Source organism: Melospiza melodia, chromosome 3 (genome assembly GCF_035770615.1).
Source record: "Melospiza melodia melodia isolate bMelMel2 chromosome 3, bMelMel2.pri, whole genome shotgun sequence".
Taxonomy (NCBI): Eukaryota; Metazoa; Chordata; class Aves; order Passeriformes; family Passerellidae; genus Melospiza; species Melospiza melodia.
Window position 1 is genome coordinate 121,749,624 of NC_086196.1, and position 20,525 is coordinate 121,770,148.

The following is a 20,525-nucleotide window of genomic DNA, read 5'->3' on the forward strand; positions in this document are numbered from 1 at the left end:
ATTAACCAAAGTAATAGTCAAACATGAATAAAAAGAAATCCCAACACTAGCTTTTCCACACCCCACAGAGTTGGGGGAAATACCTGTAAAGACCTGCAGTAAACTACACTGGGAAACTGGTATGAATGAAAAATCAGGATTATCACATTCACTACAGTCATCTCAGAAGGATCTGCCATGTTGCACATCTACAGGACTGCTATAATCAGTTGTCACACTGAAGGAGGTGAAACTGCAGTTTGTACAACTCCCCCCTCCAGGATCCTCTGAAAAAACACTGATTACCAGACACTCCCTGTGTGGTTTGTGGCCACCAGCTATGCAAAAGTGCAAATAAAAGGTCACACTAAGCAAAACATGACAGTACCTTTATGCTATCAAAGCCAGGAACTGCAGGCTTCAAACTTAAAATTGAGAAAAACCCCAACACAAGTCTTTGGGGTCTCTACCCCATCTCTAAACCATTTTTTCATCTTATTCAGTTCAATAACATTTCCAACTTTGATTTTCATCTAAGAAATCTTTAACTGTCACCAGACTGATTTTATGGAAGCCTCTACATAACACAAGCACCCACAAATACCCTTAGATGACACCTTCTAACCATCCCATCCCATTTCAGATAATTTATTTTTGTTTGAAGAATTAGCTTCAGTTCCTCAGTGAGCTGATGTGACCTACTACACAGCTCCACAAAGACTAGGATGAGTAAAAGAGGCAGCACAAACACAGGTAAAGAGGGTAAGAAAACCCCACCTTTTTTGATAGGAGCATTGTCATAAATGCCCTTAGGAGTACATTTTTACCCCTCATATTTAACCCACAGTGTACACCCAATCACAGTCATGGTTTTCACCATCCCCAAAAATCCAAACCCAAACTAATGCATTTGCTGTTTTCTGATTTTGACTTCTAACATTTCAACTGAAGCTCCCCATCTGGGACTGAATGTGAATTAGCCTAACAATCAGCCAATGAAAAAGCCCTTAATTTAATTCTTTCACAAAATTAAAAGTCAACTTTAAATTCATCAAAACTTATATATCAAAGAATGCTTTATAATGAAGCAGTAACATTGTCAGAGATAAGAGATTAAGTGATTCCTACTTTTAAAAAGTAGAGCAGAACTTAACCTATTGCAAGCTACTAGTTACATTTCATTTTTTGAAACCCACAGGTCAAACATGATTCCAAATACACTCTCTAAGTTGATTAATAAATAGTAAATTAATTCATTTTGTATTGGGTTAAAGAAATATGAATTAACATTAAGCTTTCACTGTTATCTTCTCCAAGAGTATACAGAATTGAGAAGATAAAGAGTGCCCTCTCAACAGTAACCCAGGAGGATGCAGCACAGTACAGTGATGTTCTCCTTTTTTCTGGGTCAGATGAGACTTCCATCATTCATTTAGTGACTCATTTCACCTATACTGAAGAAACATGATACATGATAATGTACAATAGCCTCAGCAAGGAGATACTTTCCACCAGCCCCAGCTTCACAGTGTCATTTTTGGATCCACAGTAAACATTCATCAAGAGACTGATGCCTTACCACTGCTGGCTGCATCTTCCCATGATCCTGATGACCAGCTTGTCATGGTAAAGCATGATGCTTGTTATTTCATTAAAAGAAATTATTTCATTGTATTAAAAGAATGTAAAATTATTTATATGGTTTACATGAAATATTTTGTTGCAGTTTTCTATTAAAACATCACATCTCAGTAAGTTCAGAGATATGCCACATATTTTAATTCACCTTGGCTTTAGCCTACCAAACTATTCATACCAAATTGTCATTCTATTAGAATTTTAAAAATCCAAAATCTGCATAATTCTCAGCTGATGTTCAGAAGCATGTGACAGCTCTGCAGAGCATAAATTTAACTCAGGATTAACAACTTTATCAAATGTGGATAGATTACTGAATAAGGACTGTAACAAGGTAAAATGAAAGGCAAAGCAAAATAAAAACTGAGCATTGAACAGAAAAAAGGTGCAATGGGATATTCCCATTACTTAATCCAATAAGGCTCATTCACCCTAGAGATACTATTAAGTGACTGTTTGGAGTTTGTGCCTCAAAGAAAACAATCAATAGAATTGTTCATGCTTAAAATGTAATTTGTGAAACCAAAAGGCTGTTAGGACATCCTTTCTTTCTTATTATTGTTTGCTTGCAATTCATCAAGAGCAGACCATTCTATCCTTTTTCTTCAGCAAACCCTTTACCTGCCTGATATTTTTATTTGGTTTCATAAGGAGATGAAGGTGTCTTGTTTGCTTGTTTGAGACAGATGGGTTAGCTTTTCAGCAGATTTATACTTTAAGCAGTTTAGAACACAAAACATTCACTTGTTATGCTGAATAATAAAATCTTGTAGGAGTTCAGCTAAGGGCAAATATGCAAACACTAATTCAAAATCTTATGCCTAGATAGATGACAAAATTATTTAACTGCACTAAGTTACTTAAATAGGAAAGACAGCCCCCTACACAGTATTTACCTGAATTATTCACTGTCATTCATCTTTAAATGCTGTATAGATTAAGGATCTATCTGCAAATGAAGAGCTATTACACTGAAACAGGATACCTGATTCACAAAGGTATTATATTTGCAATTTGTAAATAAGGAAATACTTTTTTAAAGTTATGATATACATTTCTCATTTGACAGCAAATTTTAAAAGTAATGAAATAAAATGGAACAAATTTAATCACTCTTTTTCCCCAAGCCCTGCCTTCCTCATCTTGCCATCTTTTGTTCAACCCACGAATCAATTTGTGTTGCAATGCTTCCATTTCTATTAAAAACCAAAACAAAACCAAGTCACTTTCAATTATTTCCTGGCTGTACTATAAACATTGTTTAATTTTCGTCAGGACAGCTGACACAAACCTGATCCATGGTATTTGCTTGGGCCTACACATTCAGTATCAAGGACTTGTTACTCACCTATCACATTCAATTCTCCCAAATATCCTTAAAACACTCCATAAATAGGATCTGAATACAATCAGCTCTCTACTTTCTCACGTATCAACTCCCCACTATCTAATGTAATGAGAGAATGAAGGTATCCTGCCTAGTGGAAAATTCCAGATGATAACAGTGCTACAGATCACACAACCCATGGTGCAGCAAACGTGCCCAAATTGATGAAGTAAACTCCAGGCTGCCAATGCTTTCAAACCCCACTCCAGCTTCTTCCAAATGGTGGAACATGGCAGACTTAAACACACACTTGCAGGCTTACCACTAGAACTTTTCAGACACAACAGCTCGGGTCCATTGGTGTGTCTATACTACACTGCTTTCCTGAAGCCCACTGGAAGGCAGAACTCAGCACAAACATCCCAGAGCATGGCCCGTGCTGAAGCAAAGCCAGTGAGACTCACATGCCCAACCTCAGTACAGCACATTTTCTCTAACATGCATCTCTAAGTCACAGGAACATGGCAGGGGAATTATCAAACTGATCCTGCACCAGTCTGGTACTTTTTCAAGTCCTGATTCTGAGAGCAGCCTAGACAAATGCTCTACTAGTAACAGAGACAGGGCTTCAGGTTCATATAAAGCTATATGCAAAACTGTTTGCCAGAGCAGAAACACTAGAAAAAACAAAATAGCTCAAGCTTTGCAGACAGCATTAAGATTCCAGAAAAGTGCTAGGGTTCTTAAAGCATAGAACAGCTGTGTTTCTATGTGAAGATTTAAAAAGAATAATTTGAAAAAAAAAAAGTTACAATCTCTCCCTTAATCTCTGTTTTGACTGCATTACATGAAAAAAAATCCCACCATTTTCAGATTATTAACTGAAACTGCCACATCATCATTGATTTTTTAAGATAACAAAGAAGTCAGAAGTATTTTGACAAAGACGTTTTAAAGTTACTCTGTTTTGAAGAAAAGAATTAGTGGCATTCAGAAAGGTGGTATACTGTAAGAATGACCTGTAAAAAACAGCCATATCCTTCACACTATCATTTGTGCCATCAGCTCAAGCAAGATTACCCTGTATTTCACTAAACAGAGAACAAACCAACAGAAATACCACCAAGAACTTTAATATACAGTATGACAGAAAATGCACTAAAAAATTAATCATGAGCAAGAGCCTGATATGCATTAACTGTTAAAGTACCCTGACAGATTATGCCATGATGTTAAGAATCAGCACCTGATAATTCAGCAAGATACTGTGATGTTAGATGATACAGCTAGCATTTGTCACTTTAAAAGGCTGGGTTACAATGGCAGCTAAGGAAGTTGAGCCTTAACAAGAGTCACTGCACTACAAGCCGTGCAGGGAACACAGCTGGATGAAGGTCTGACTACACCAAGAACAGATTTTGAATGAGTCTTGAGAACCATTTTTTCAAGACAACAAGTCACTTGCTACAGTTTAATGTTCATGGGTGGTGATGTGATTTAAAGGACAGGCTCCAGAGGGAGGCTGAGTAAATGGAACTTGAAACATTCTTAAGGATACTTTAGCATTGGAGCAGATAAGCTATGGAATCTCCCCCTATGGAAGCTTTCAAGACATGAGGGGACAGTGCTCCAAGCAATATGGTTTGTATCAAGTTCTGACCCTCCTTTCAGCAGGAAGAGAGTCAGAACTGTACGATATGCTACTATCCCTTTCAGCCTCAATCAGTCTATGATCACAGAAGTTATAGGAAACCTGAAAAACAGGGTTCAGCAATTTCCAACTGGATGACTGAAAGGCAACACAGTAAAAAGCACATATGGTTGGGAATTGGTACACAGAACAAGCTGCAGACACACCTGTCAGCAGAGCGTATTTCAGCTCCTGGTCTTAAGTCTACACAGGCAAAATCCCTCTCAACAGCTTCTCTGAAAGGCAGCATTTTTTACTTCCTATAAAATTTCAAATGTCATTGACTTAGGAAAAAAAAAAAAGATGACCTACAACACCACCTCTGAAAATCTGCCAACCTCTCCTTCTCTAAATGTTTACAGCATTTACTTTACTCATCTTGGCAACAGACATGAAGTCAGGGATGAAAAATACCAGTTCTCTCGCTCTAGTTGTATTACTTAAAGCCTTTATCCTGAAACAGTTTGATATCCACCCCCCAAAAGGTACCTTTGCTTTTGCTTCAAATTTGGAGATAGTTCAAACATTTGAGATGTCTACTGAGACAGCACACAAGCAAAGCTGAAGTAGACAGCTTATAAATATCCAAGTGATTTCTGTCAAACCCAGCCTCCGCAGTCATTCTTCAGTAAATATATGCACTCATGTCTGTTTATGTCATTTGGTCCTCAATGTCACTGCATGCAAATATATAACCATGATATTAAAAGGTTCAAGGATATCTGGAGCTCAGTGTCCTTACGACAGACCTTGTAGAAAAAGGTGTTCTGAAATAAACAGCTAGAATTACTGCTCTCCTTTAGGCAGAGGACATCTCCATTGTCCATCCTGTGTATAAAGGATTAAATTTTGTTCATCAAGTTGTAATAAAATCTTGAAGATTTAAAAATCTGGCATGTGCCAGAAAATGCTTTCCCACACAGGAAAATTTATATGTTTCCTTTTTTTATCCCCACTATGGGGGAACTTCATTTAGATAGACGTGAGTAAGGGAGTTTTTACCACATTTGTGGAAAATGGTAACTTATAATCTGAGCAGGAAATAGGTTTATCAATAACTGGAATGCATCTTGCTACTGACAAAAATAGAAACGTATGAAGTAATAGTGATTTGACTTTTTAATGCTCCCATATGGAACTTCAGGGAGTAATGCATGCAAATGCAGTCATAAAGTACAACCATTATTAAAATAAATAAAAAATCTCAGCATTAAAAAAGCATATGAGTATTTATGGCAATAGCTGCACAAGACTTCACTTGAAAAACCACTTAGTTTGTCAGCTAAAGAACATTCCAAGGCAAGTGTACATTCTGAAAAAGCTTCATAACACACTTCATCATTGAGGTAAAACTTTTTTGCTGTTCCTCTCCCACAAAATTTTTTTTTGCTGCTTCTCTCATCAGAAGAGGAAAGACAGAAGCATGTGCATCGGAATCTGAGCTTTCCTCTTCCCCAGATCCCACTGCACGCACTGCACACTTAAATGTGCTCAGTCACATTAACAAGAGCAAGCATTGAATGTCGTGGACTGTAAAATTCACATGCACATTGGGTCACCTGCAGGGCAGATTCTAAATTTATAGTTAACCAAATGGAAGAACAGCTGTGACTCTGTATATGCAAAACCTCAGGAGAGCTCTTGGGATCTACCGAGTGCAGGGCCCTATTAAAAACACACCCTCCACTCAGACCACCACTAAGATTTCTCTGTTTTTCCAAGGTGAGCTGTGGCTCAGGCCAATAGGACTCGTTTGGTGCAGAAGGAAACAGAGCTGGAGATGAAGCGCTGTTTGGCAGCTACGGACTGTGGCAGTGAAATGAGGAACTGCAGGGAAAACAGAGAGAAGAGCAAGTCTCCAGAGGAGCAGGCAGCTCTGGGGGCAGCAGTTCATGGAGGCAGCATCAGCCTGACCCTGGCACAGCTCTGTCCCACAGATCACACCTACAGATTCCCACGGCAGCAAACGGGCACTGACAGAAACGCCCACTGCACAGAGAGGCTGAGTCCGCAAATACTGAAAGGATCCAACAATGAGAAAAATATTAGTTTATTTCTGTTCAACACCCCTCTGTTCTACAGGAGAAGCCCCTTGCTACTGGAGAGACCCTACATCCCTAATTCTTCTATGGATTTATAAAACCAATCAAAAAAGCAGTTAAGACATTTAGCATTTCCCACAGTTACAAGCCAACACTGACAAATGCCGATGTAGTTTTCTAGGCAATCTGAGTACACCTGTAACATTTAAAGCATTCCATATGATTGTGGAACACAAATACTCTATCTTAAACATTACCACAAATTTGCCAGGTTTTTTTTGTTACCTCCTAAGCATTCTGTAAAAAGGCAACCCAGGCAAAGAGGAAAATCACAACAGAAATAAAATAAGGTGCAATGGAACAGAAATAAGATAACAGAGAAAGACGCAATAAAGCACAGGCAATAAAAAGTTGATTATTGAAGAGCAAAATTAAAACGAGTATTGGTTAGACTTGTTCCTCACCAGGAGACTTGCAGTTGTCTATAAAAATTTAATCCCACCAAACCCAGTTGGGGCCCACAAAATAACAAATGGACATCAAACTAGGTAGAGGGCTTATCTAGACAGGGAATTATTTAATACAAGTATAGAATGCATAGAAAGATTCATATCTTGCAATCATTTTGTAATAAGTACTTCTAGTAGGAACCAATATGAGATTTACATTCTGCTATAATGGTGGGATTTATCTGAGAAACTCTAATTCAGATAATTGAGTAACAGGAAAACTTTTATGCCCTATGTTTAAAATCTTTTAGCAGTCCCTTCATTGAAAAATTCATGTAATTCCCAGCTGACTTTTATTAAGACGAATAACACAATGAATGGGCAAACTTACAGGAAACAGGTAAGAGGTTCTCATACATTTGAAAGTAAGTTTCCTTGGAAGTTAATTACTTTTTTGAAGTACCTCACATGCCTAGAGCACACATTTCTGAAAATTAGTCTTACATATAAACAAAATAGTAACTAGACCAAAAGTTTGATGAGAGTTATTATAGACTAATACCTCAACTGAGTCACAGCAGCTTGTTATGAAACAGGATTAAATACATGAAACAGGATTAAATACATGAAACAGGATTAAATATGTAAAACAGGAGAGAGGAAAGTAAATACAACTGGAGATTTTGCCTTATTACTACAAAAGCCTTTTCACCATGTTCTTTCCACAAAACATACTCAGGCAGAATTCCTGCAATGCTTATGAACATCTATTAAAAAACTTGAAAGGGGAACAGTTTCAAATAATTATTGCTTTTTTAAAGACACACATAAACATGCAGTACCAGATGAGTTCTTATATAATCAAATATACATTAACTTATATTAGTCTATGTTTATAATTTTAGTTCCTCTTCTACTTCCTGTTCTTACTGAAGAGAAAAAAGAAAGAAATAATACTAAATTTCCTTACATCTTTAAAGTACAACAGTCCCATAAAGCTTTTCTTCAAGAATAATGATTTCTCATTCTCTTATAACAACTTTTAAACTATATTTATTTAGCTTGAAAGTATTGTTCGTTTGACTTTTTGATTCATACTAGCCTTGCAAATGATATATCACCATTGTTTACCCACTTTGTGGCTTGGAACTTTTCAGTTTTCTGGGGAGAAAAGTATGGGATGCTAGGTTTTCCTAGCATACAGGGTCACAATTTTATAACTTCAGCCCTTGCAAACAGACATCAGTTTTTACTAAGACATATCACAACATATTAATTTCAAAATCAAAGTTTAGCAAACACAGCAGATGGGAGACCAGAAGACAACTCATTTTCTGGCCTTCACTAGTCTTTCAAATGTTTTAAGTTTTGCAGCTGTGCAATTCTGTTCCTCTCATCTGTCAGTACACAAGTACACAAGCCTTACAATTCACTTTGCACCTTATTTTAATGAAAGGCAATCTCTGTTTTAATTGCAAATAGCAAACATTTAACCAGAGGAAAAATCAGGTACCGCAAAGAAAACTGTTGCAAAAATCATGACAGAAGAGTCCATGTGAGCTACCATATCTTATGTAAGATAAATCAAAGAAAGGCAGGTCTCTTTCACTTTCATCCCTTTCATATTTGCCCCTGTAGTAAGCTGTGTAATTTATGAAAGTGACATTAGCTCCTGTCATTTAATTTTTTACATTGAAACACTGTAGTTTCAAATATAACATACTGCTCTGAGATGTTATTAGCACTAAGCAAGAAAAGTAATCTCTCAGATTTAGAAGTGTCTTTTTTCCTTCAAGCAAGGCACACTTTCATGATTCATTTAAATCACCTTAAGCCAGTACTGCCCCAGGTAGAAGCATTTTGCAGACCAAAACCTCTTTTGCGTATTTTTGTCCTGCCTCAAGTAAGTTTTGCTGGTCCATCACGTCTATGGTAAAAGAAACCAACATGCTCATCCACCTGAAAAGGGAAAAGAAGAATCCAGTAGGGGCTATTAACAGAAGGCAGGATCACACAGCCAGGGGAAAAAGTGTGACATGACAGGGGCTTCAGAAAGGCTGAGCTAGTGGTGGGGCTCCATGCTCAGAAATAATTTAAAACTGTACTGCCACTTCTGGTAAATGATTTTTTCCTCAACTTCAAGAGTTTCAACTCCAAAAGCACTGAGAGGCAGAACTGCTTTATTATTATCATAAATCTTAAGAAATAACCTCAGAGAATATTACCAGAACAATGTCACAAGCAAGTAATGAAAAGTTAGCAGCATAAATTAAGACCTGTTTCTCTAAATTATGATGATCCTAAAAGCTTATGAATGTCAAAGAGTAAAGTGAACATTCAAGATTTGAAAGCAAAATCTCCACTTCTTTCCCCTTCATAAAAAAGAAGAGTTACTGTTCTTGAACAGACTTTTTGACATGATAGAGCCACCTCCTACAGCAACAGTATCTTCCATCTCCTAAGACCTACCCTATCCAGTATACTCACAAGAACTAAATTTCTGAGGCCAGTTTATGTAAATGAAACAAATTACAGGAGAACAAACACACTAAGTACTCAAATCCCTTTTTCTCTTGCCAGGTTCCATAAGCTGGATACCCTGAAGACACACAGTACCTGCTGAACCTGTTCAACAAGTTAAAAAAAATTATATAAGCAAGCAAAAAACCAATTTGTTTTTCTAAAGTCTACATTTTTCAAAGGCTTCTGTTTTGAGAAAACCATAAAAAGCACCACAGAAAACCTCAAATGGTATCCAAAATATTTTGAAATCAATTTTATGTAGGAATGTATTCAGGAAAGGTAGGAAACAAATTGCTGAAAGGAAGGCATGCAAAAGTACTATGAGATGAAAACTGAGAAAATAACCAGGACAAGAGAAAAACTCCATAGAAGAAGCACTAATCATAGTGATATGACTGAAGTGCAGAGATGGTCATCAAGGTGATCATATGATTTACTTTCTACATACACTGAGGGGCCTCTAACTTTCCACGCATCTGGGTGTCGAACTCATTTTGTTCCCCTTACGAGGCTGACCTCCCACCAGTGCTCCCTGTAAGCTGAGATCTGCAAAATCCACTGAAGAAGAGCCCGAGGTCTCCTTGCAGAGTTGGAAGCTGAGGGTTTCTGCTGCTCTGGATCCCTTTCTATCACCTCCTCCTTCCCCCTTTCAGAACTGACCTACAGAAAAGGGACTGTGCATTCTGGATGTGATTAGGGGCCCTTTCTCTGCTAAGTACCAGAGCTGGATCTCTCTGACTTCTGCAATAATCTGATTCCTTCTCTGTGCCAGTCAAGCAAGCTGGCATCTGGGAAACCTTATCCTTTCTTATAGCAAGGGAATGTCAAGAATAATGTCTTGAAATTTAGACTGTGCTTTTACCATAGAAGGACTTCTGCAAGAAATTAAGTTTAAGGAATTCTGTTTACCCCTTTTCCTTTGTCCGGTCCTCCCAGGCACTCAACTCTTTCCCCTGCAAGACATTTGCCACCTTTCTCAATTACACCAATGCACAACTTGCAGAGCAGTTCTGGACACTGGTGAGATCCAGCAGCTCAGCCAGCACAACCCACAGGGCAGGGCACTGCAGTGGCACGAAGCTGCCAGCAGCAAGGGAGGTGGAAACTGCAAACTGGCATTGCCAGGCAAGCTCTGTATCTCCACATGAGGGCTTAGGGAAATTAGAATTGACATACCTGACGTCTGTCATAACTCTGTATCCTTGGGGCAGGGATGCCAACTGAGATGAATGCAAAAGTTCAAACAGAGGTTTTGTTTCAAAACATACTGATCTCTGGGCTGCTGTCATTGAGCACATCATACTGACATAATGGCCTCTCCTGTGCCAGATATGTCTTCCTAACACAGAGGCTGGAACTTTTATGGACATTTCTCTCAGGATTAGTTGTAGTCCAGGATTACAGTTAAACCAACCCAAAAGCTAGCTGGTGACAGAAGTAGGCATCCCATTCCTCCTGGGTACTTTATACTCCTGCACCATCACTGACAGAATATCTGATGCTGATGTGGACCAGAGAGATTTAAAAAAATATAACCCAGAATGAATTCTGCTTTTGCCAGTTTTTTCCTGCTGGTTTACCACTTTGAGCTGACCAACCATAAGGTGAAAGAGCATGGCTGCAGGCACACAGGAAGCACCAGAAGCAGGATTACCCTACTCAGGCAGATGCTATCCAACCCATCTCCATACCTGTAAGATCTCTACCATTATCCCTGTGTTCCTGCCTGCTTAACCCCCTCTCTGACTATACTGCTGCCAACAGCAAGCCCATCTGACTGACCTGACTGCAGGAGCAGACAAAGCAGGAGAAGACCACGCATATCCCACCTTTTGGCAGATACATTCTCAGGCCCAATATAAATCCATAGAATGCTATTTCACTCCAGATTTGGGTTCATGACACCAACAGTGGGCCATGCTGGGTATACTCTCTTACCCTCTCCTTCCACCAGAAAACCTTGGAGCTCAGGCACAGCCATCCACATCAAAGAAACATGCACAAGTGAAAAATACACCTCTTTTTTCTTCCCAGCCTGATCACCTCCAATAACTTGGATGCTACTTCTTGCAGTAAAAATACACAAATACAGAAAATTATTAGCAGCAGGTCTTGATCACTTAATCTAAGGTATTCATCATATTTTTTGAAAAATATGAGACAAATTTTTAAAGCAATTTTAAAACTTTGCAAATCAACAAGGGAAGTTATGTATACATAAGCATGAACATGATGGTCCAGTTTAGAGGGCCTCTGAGTATTTGGAGATATTTTAAGCTTCTTCCCCCATGGTCAATGTGAGTCAGAATCAAGGAAAGGGCAAACAAGTGGAGTGAAATAAGGTTAAAATGTATTCAAAAATCTGATGAGTTACTTTATGTGGAGTACAGTAATTGGCAGGAGGCATAAGAAGTAAAAGAGGAAGAGATTTTGAAGCAAACACCTGACTGGAGTCACTGATTGAGTCTGTGTTTGGTGGTGGGACTGAGCCTGGTTCCCTATTTCAAAAAGCTATATGCTCTCTGCAGTTTGTGATGATCCAGTAAAGTGCTGCTTGTGATTACAGATACAGGTACACATCAAGATATTATTAGTTTGTGCAAGCAGCAAAGGAGGCACAAAAAAACACCATACCAGAAACTTCTGCTGTATTGTGAGGCAGTCAAGACTTTGAAACACAGGATGAACATCTTTCTCTCTCTCTTCCCTCAGATAGCTATAGATGGTAAACTAACTTAAGGAATCATATTTCTGCTGTAACTATTATGTGTATCAACCAAGTACACATAAATAAGGCAAAACACCCATGAATGACAGATTTTTCTGGGTTTTGCTACCATCTCATAGTGTCAGGTCTGAACTGTAAGACTATGCACAAGCTACAACCTTCTGCACATAAGGGTGCTTAAGGCTTGAAAGAATCTCAAAAGTAGCAATTTTAGTAACTAAATATGTATTCAATGCAAAGTTAAAACTGTTACTGCTGTCACATGCCACTCCATAATACTGAACTCAGTAAAACTCCATTTAGAAAAAGAAGGTGCATATTCAAGAAATCATTATTGTGATGCCTTCAACTAACACCTATGCCCATTCATATTATACACAGCTGAGTGCTATATGTTCTACAGAATAAAGAATGGGTCTTCTCCAGATAAAATCCCCTTATACTAATTCCTGTCTTACACTGCCATTTACTCCCTCACTAAACTAAAGTCGTTGATCATGTTTCTCCTGACAGACTTCATGGCAAGGCATGCTGAAGTACAATTGTTACTTTGCAGTGTGAAATGGTACCTGGTGTTACATACACAAGACCGCTATTTCTTCAGTTGCATAAAGAAAGAAGGAATTACAAAGACCCTCCAAAAGCACTCTCAGAGGATGGCAAATTATGCCATATGACTTTCACATCAAAAAGCTGTCCCTACCACAGCCCTTTCAGGTCCAGAAAGGCAGCAAGATGGCATAACTAGGCATCTGTGCTCTTCATCTTTTTGTTCTTAAAAAATGGAATTTTGCCAAATTGAATGCCTTGAGGATGCCATTAGACAGCTTTAATTCTGAGTTGAGAAAATGTTTTCCATTGCAAAATCATATTTTCAACTGCAAAAGTTGTTATTTTTAAAATGTCCAAAAGTACTACTTTAATGCAAGAGCTAAAATCTGAATAAAATTCAGGTGATTTGAAATTTGTATCCCATATCTGATAAGTCTAGAAGATGCAATGAGTACCCATGAACATTATAAAACATTGAAGTAATATTTTTGGAATATGGGGGGACACAGGAAAATAAACATACCCTCAGGACAACTATAACTACCAACTCTTAGCTATACCTCTATGTATAATGACTGAAGAAACAAGCATCTGTAGAATCATCTTTATGGGTCAGAACATGCAGCTAAAACCTGCAGCATCTGTATCTCATTTAGTTTCTTAACCTGGAGTATAGTCTTCTAGGAATTACCATAGAGAAGAGCAGGAAGGAGGATTCAAAACTAGGAGTCCAATTTACAGTGGCTGTAGGTGACTCCCAGACAAGCTTCCCTGTGTGGCTCGACGTCACAGATAACTGAAGTCTTCAAATAACTGAAGAAGACAAGCAGAACAACCTATCCATGTCTTCAGTTCCACTCAGTGTGCTTCAAAAAACCTTAATTTCTCAGCTAACTCAAAGGAAACAGTGCTCAGTTTTCTACTTACTTTTCTAATCCCTATTTTCAACAAAAATAAGATGCCATATTTCAGGAGACAAGAATCTGTCTTAAATTGTAACTGTTCTTTGGGACCATGTCATTGGTGTCTCAGACATGCCGCATCACAGGGGCTAATAGATAATTGATGATACTAAGTTTCAAATTGTGCAGCAACGGCAATTTACAGTAAGACTTCCCCACTGCTCATTCCCAGTCTCACCCTTTCCTGCCTCAAAGCAAGCAGGATCTGTGTGTGGGCATCTACTGACAAACTCCAATCAGAAACTGATCCACTTAAAAAAACCAAAACAACGAAACAACAACAAAAAACTCAAGACCAAAAATATTTGCATAATTTTTCCTAGACAGATTATTCCATTGAGTTTACAGCCTAGCCTTCCAAATCTTAAACCTGTATAATTGCTATTTGTATTGCTGTAAAACCATAACTGAAAAACAGAGCTCATCTTACAACTGTTGGACAAATTTGACAGCTTTCTTCCCTCTTTGTAAAACTGCATTACATCAGGTAAAGATCACAGTACAATACTTCAAAAGATAAGCTATCCTGTCAGAAGGCAGTTCACAACACTTATTTCCAGAAAAATATGTCATACAGAAATGTAGTTTGAAAGTAAAAGTATGTCTGAGCTGTATGAATTAAAAAGAAAACCAAACAGGTGAACCTGAATGTTCCTTGTCCATCAAGAGTTTGTTATTTGATCATATGCTAGCAACAGAAACCATTAGCAAGGACTCCTTCTTCATTTAAGGACAAAAGTCCTTCATTTAAGGACTTTTCATTTCTGATATAAACAGGAGGAAGAAATATGGTCCTGCTGGAAGTGTACATTTTGAATTTTAATTTCTTGCTAAAAATTTTAAAATTAATGTAGGCAACTCACTGGATCCAGAAAACAATACAACCTTTTATATATTGCATTATTTCTCATGACATTACTGAGTAATCATAATAAGATTTATTAAATTTCATATTCTGATTCAATGTTATTTTCTTTTAAGCTACATTACACAACCACATGCATGAAAGCATAAAATGTCAATGCTGCTTAGACACATCAGTGAGAATCTACACATGGAAAAACATAAATCTATGGAACAGAAGAATATCATAAGGCTAAATTTTCAGTAGTCTCAGAAGCTTAAATTCCTTTGACTTTTAATAGGATTTAGGTTCACAAGCAACTTATGCTGCAATCCTACCAATAACCTTTCAGATATGATACATCTCCAAAAATACCTTTTAGGTTAGAATCTGCCAAAGTTTCTCCTGTGGAAGGTATTTAGTATTATTCTTTCCAATATGTTACCCAACAGTTAAAAGCAAAAAGACTTTTAAAAAGTGTGGTAGACTTATATTACTAACATAAGTTCTTTATGTGGTTTTATAAGAATCTTTTAACCCAAAACAAAGTCAAATAAAAGAAAACTAAGACACACTAAACAGTAAATATGCAATAAAGAGCTACTGTTACTACTCTATTTTACCTCCTCTCCTCATAGTTTATATAACAACAAATTTATACAGTCAAAAAAACCATTAGGAAGTTCTTTTTCTGAAACCCACAATGGAACTGCAAGTATTGTACCTTACAAATTAAAATGGTACCAAAAAAAAAAAAAGGGCAAAACACATAGACATAACTATTACAAGTATTCTAAAGCCAGCTTTGGCCAGTTGTGTGTGCATGCATACTACTGACAAAGTAACAAAAGATTAGTGAGAAAGTAAGAACTTAACACTGGGATTATAAAAATGCACAGAGATGGGGGAAATGTAGATGAAAGCTGTTTTCCAAGCAGATCTTGCAGCAATGTGTGCACTATGCTAAACTACAAACTACTAGCTAAGTCTCTTTAGCTCATTAGATTTGCCATTTACAGATAAAAAAGCAATACACAGCTGTGGGGAAATGCAAACCTCACATTCTCACAAGTGAGGGTTACCAGGAAACTCTTCCTGCTCACAGAAAAGGTGTGACTGTCCCAAGCTAGACATCAGGACCCATCATCCCATGGGGAACATGGGAACTTCAACTGAGCACTACAAAGTACTGAGGCACTTTCAGTCAGCAGTTCCTTGGAACGAGACATTCTGAACACATTTATATCTCAGTTCAGGATATATATGTATCCTGACACATACAAAACATATGTAAATGAGGGGCTAAGCAACCTGTTCTTACAGCAAAGTCTTTGAAATTGAACAGCTTTAAGCTGAAGAAGGCTAGGGTTAGATGAGATACTAGAAATTCTTTCAGTCAGAGGGTGGTGAGGCACTGCAACAGGCTGCCCAGAGAAGGTGTGATCACCCCATCCCTGGAAGTGTTCAAGGCCAGGTTGGATGGGGCTCTAACTGTTCTGACGGAAGGTGCCTCCCCCATGGCAGGAGGGTTGGTACTGGATGACCTTTAATGCCCCTTCCAACCCAAGTCATTCTATGATTCTATGCAAAGACAGCTGGGACTACCGACCCAGCATCAGTCCATGGGAGGTGCCACTGGTCACCAGCTTTAGGTTGGACTTCGCACCACTGATCACAACTCTTTGAGCCAAATCATCCAACTGATTTTCCACTCAACTCATTCTCCCCTTCTGTAATCAAGTTATGTTATGCTACCTTTGTCTTTATAGAAGATCAGTACTATGGAGCCCCCACCTTACTGGTGTGAACTTTTTACAAGCTAAGATGACAAAACAGCCTGAAACTTCACTGTCTCAGACTATCATTCTCACAGGTCCCAAACAGATACATTTCTTTAATTCATTTTGTTACACGATACTCGCATATCAATCACTGTTTGAACACAACTCCTATCATCACATCTCACTAGCTCAAAACAAAAATTGTGTGAAGCCTTATTTGAATGTAATAACAGATAAAAATAAACCAGAGGAGCCATCTGTAACAAGCTGGGTCTAAAGCAAATAGCACAGTTATAAGAAAACATAACAAAATAGCTGTATTGGATACATAAGACAAATATTTTATTACAATGCACTGTCTGTTAGCCCTTCTTGGAATAGTAGGTTATCTTGAAGTAAAGAAAATAGTCTGCTTTAGAGGGTCACTTAGGAAGATAAGATAGTTATAACCCTTCATATAAATATGATCTTGAGTAAAATACTATGAGAAATTTGGGCTCAGTCTGCACTGAGTTTCGATCAAAAGATTTGATCTTTTGAGGATTTGAGGCACCTTCCCCAATGACCCCAGTTTGCTGCATGCTGGTTCAGTTCACTGAGAGCTTTCCAGTCACAGAACCTGGATGTCTCCAAAGGAAGTCGAACTACTCTGATCTACCTGTCACAAAAGGCACTTCAGCCCCTGGGGGCACAAAACAGTCTGAACCAACTACTGAAACAAACAACTTCACACTACACTCATGATACAAAATGTCTGGTCCTCAGCAGAAGATGAGGTTAAAATCTAGTCTGAAGTAACCAGGGAACCACACAGATGTATGGACATCAGCACTGCTTTTCATAATTCGTTCCTTAAATACCAAACTTAATTGTTAGTGTAAACACAGTCACAAGTGCTTCTGGCAACTGTAGTGCCACTACAGATACAAATGCAAGAAAATATGAGACACTTGGGATGCGAGAGTTGGCAGATTTCTTCAAATAGTTATAAAAGCAGGAAGACAGTAAAATGGGTTTGACTGGATATTAGGGTATGTGGACTCTACAGAAAAGGAGGGGAGGGTGGGGAATATGCCACAAATTCCAATGACCAAACTCATGTTAGCTCATGTTTAATAAAAGGGACAAAAGACTGACATCTAAAATACATAAGGGTGAACTTTTAGACTGATAGAGTGATTCACAAGACAAAGCCGTTAAGCAAAACAGCTAAAATGGATCAGAAGGAAATTCAGGCTGGGAATGATGACATCTCCAGTAATCAAATGAGTGAGAATCTGGACTCACTCTGCAAACAAATACTTTTGGAGTAAAATCTTCTAAGTTCTAATAAGGAACTTGATGTGATTACTTGCAATAGCTGACATTTTATTCTATACAGTTCAGAAGGTCATGATGTTTCTAACTCCATGAGACAAGCATGCCACACTGGGAAGGCTTAAATGCACACAATACAATCAATCCTGTACTTGATTTTGGCAAGACAAACCATGCTAAACACAGTCATAGCTAAAAAATAGGAGGCTAACAATGAAACTAAAGATTTCCTTTTCTGCTCATTCAATCCATTATCCAAAAGCTCCTGCCACAACAGAAGTATTACATATGGTCTCAAATAAACAGTTTCCTAGAAAAATACTGGGGCCTACCCAAATTAAATTAATTGCAATAGTCACATTACTTGGTCTTTCAAATTATTCTGGAAGTTCTCTCTTCTTCCTGACATTAATTTCTACAGGAATGTGCCCACAGTTTAAGGTTCAGCTCAAAACCAGAGAAGTTATCTCCTCAAGTCACTTTTCTCTTTCTGTCAGCATTTCACGTCTCTGAACTTGCCCTGTGAATTTACTGCTTTTTAGCTTACTGCAAGAGTAAGCTAAAAAGAAATACACCAGGTAAGGCACTGGTAATTATACTGCTGTGCTTTGCTTCTCAACTATCTTTCTGAGGAACCATTTGAATTGTAAGCTTAAGACAACCAAAACACTTTCTTCTCTTCAGGTTCTCCATTAGAGTAAATGTGCTGCCATGTTCTACCCTCTCCTCGCTCACTGATTTCAAAGATTTAAAAAGGCTACAGTTCAAAAGACTGTGCTTTTTTGTTGAAGTAATTAGAATATTCTCAGTGTTTTCACAGACCTCTTAAGCCTTCCTTAATCCTTCTCTTCCCATGAAGAGTGAAATTACAATTTTCCCTAAAAAGAGGTCAGTTTGTTGTATATACTTTGACTGCATATAGTGCCAAATATAATGGTTCATCACTTCTGTCAAAACACCCCCCCAACTGAAATGAAAACAATACTCACATGCACACACCCACACCCCAGTCTCGAACTAAGGCAAGGCTAAAAACACAAATATATTTTCTTATCACTACTTCTGAGGAAAGTTACTCTACAATGTTTTGGAAAAAGCAGCTATCGTAAATCAACACTGATACACCCTGTTCCATCTCTGCAAACACTAACACAGCCTAAACTCTAACCTGCATTTTTACTGCAGTCTACTTGAGGATTGACAGAAGGCTAATGTACCACAACACAAAAGGACCAATAATCTTTAATAGCTCCAAAGTAAGCTACAAAGGATTATTTCCTGCATAGCCATGGGAAACAAGGACCTTTGAAAGTAATCTAGGACAATCACGTAATATCAAATGAAAGGAATGTGGAAAAGACTTCTACAGAGATAAGGTGGAGTAAGAGGAGGTCAGGAGAGTCTAAAGAGGCAGCCTGGAGTTCTGTGTAACTGGAGGCACAGCACAGGGAGAAGAGAGAGGCTGGTGAAATTCTCCACTGCCAAACTGATAAACGAGTAGGTTAATTGGGGCAAGACCATTTTTTAAATATTGAAGAGAAACACCTATCATATTTCAAACAAAAGGGGTTACAGAAATTAACATATGCAAGGGTAAAGGTCTGGGTAAGAATATAATGCACTCTCCATATCTACAGGTTTTCCCTCATCTCCAATTAGATAAAAATATTGTATTACAAATTAGATTTTAAGAAAAAATATTTTAATATTTAAAATTAAATCCTAGAAAGAATAAGACTTTCCAAAACAGAATGTAAAAAATCAAATCCCTATAATAATAGTCAGTAACACATGAAGCAACACTGCACGACAGAGTACCCATTAAGGTCTTTCCAACAAGCCATCCAACGGAGTAAAGTTTGAAAGAACATGCTACCTACCCTCTTTGAAACAAATCCACATTGAAGAATTTGTGGAGCTCCACGGAGAATTCTACCATAGCCTGAACTTCACTCATGTTTATGAGGATGAAGAAGTCAAAACTTGTCAGCACCTTAGTTACTGAAAACAAAGAGAAAACAAACTATTTAGAACACAAGCTGGGGATAGTGCACATCTGGTCCTAAAAAGGACAATGCTTACACACAGTTTTGCACAGCTTTCCTAAATATGCAGGCCCTGAGGTAAACAAGAATAGAAGATGTACCAAATCCAGCTCACAGTAACTTCTACCTTTCTTGCAAAGGAATCAAGTGTTATCAGAGAAGCATCACAACACAGCGTCAGCATAATACAATCCTGGCACTTCCTGGTACCTGCATACTGCAGCTCTGCTCAGGTTCTTGGCTGGAGAGGGAAAAATACTCTCTGACAAGGAGAAAAAGAGCATGGGCTGCTTCCAGCCCTTGCTGGTGCAGAATGTCCATGCAGGCAGCAGAGCCACAACTCTGGCATGAAGACAGCAACAGCTGAATTACAGGGTAGCCAAACAGTAAAGAGAAAGTGTTTGACCAGGTCCTGTAAGGCTTTAGACTGAGAGATTCCAGGGGAAGGCAGGAGTTAAGCAAGGCAACACGCCTATTTTTAGTAATTTTTTTTGTGGTGTAATAGTAAAGTGATAATTCTCACTGTCATCTTCACAGCCACAGAGTAGCAAGTTCCTGCTACTTTACAGCCGCCTGCTGATACCTACATTTAAATCCTACAGATTTTAATAAGTTCTGCTGGTTTGCCTTCAACACTAGACTAATGAA

At 38.2% G+C, this 20,525-nt stretch overlaps 1 protein-coding gene across 3 annotated transcripts in view; it reads right to left on the bottom strand.

Moving 5' to 3' along the window:
- FAM135A (family with sequence similarity 135 member A) overlaps positions 1-20,525 on the bottom strand; it is a 79,428-nt gene that overhangs the window by 41,245 nt on the left and 17,658 nt on the right. For all 3 annotated transcript variants that reach the window (XR_010027251.1, XM_063152966.1, XM_063152965.1), the window contains exon 3: positions 19,713-19,833. Coding sequence is in view for 2 of the 3 variants with exons in the window: in XM_063152966.1 (XP_063009036.1) it covers positions 19,713-19,789 (77 nt within the window). In the remaining variant the exon portion in view is untranslated. The remainder of the gene's footprint in view (positions 1-19,712; positions 19,834-20,525) is intronic.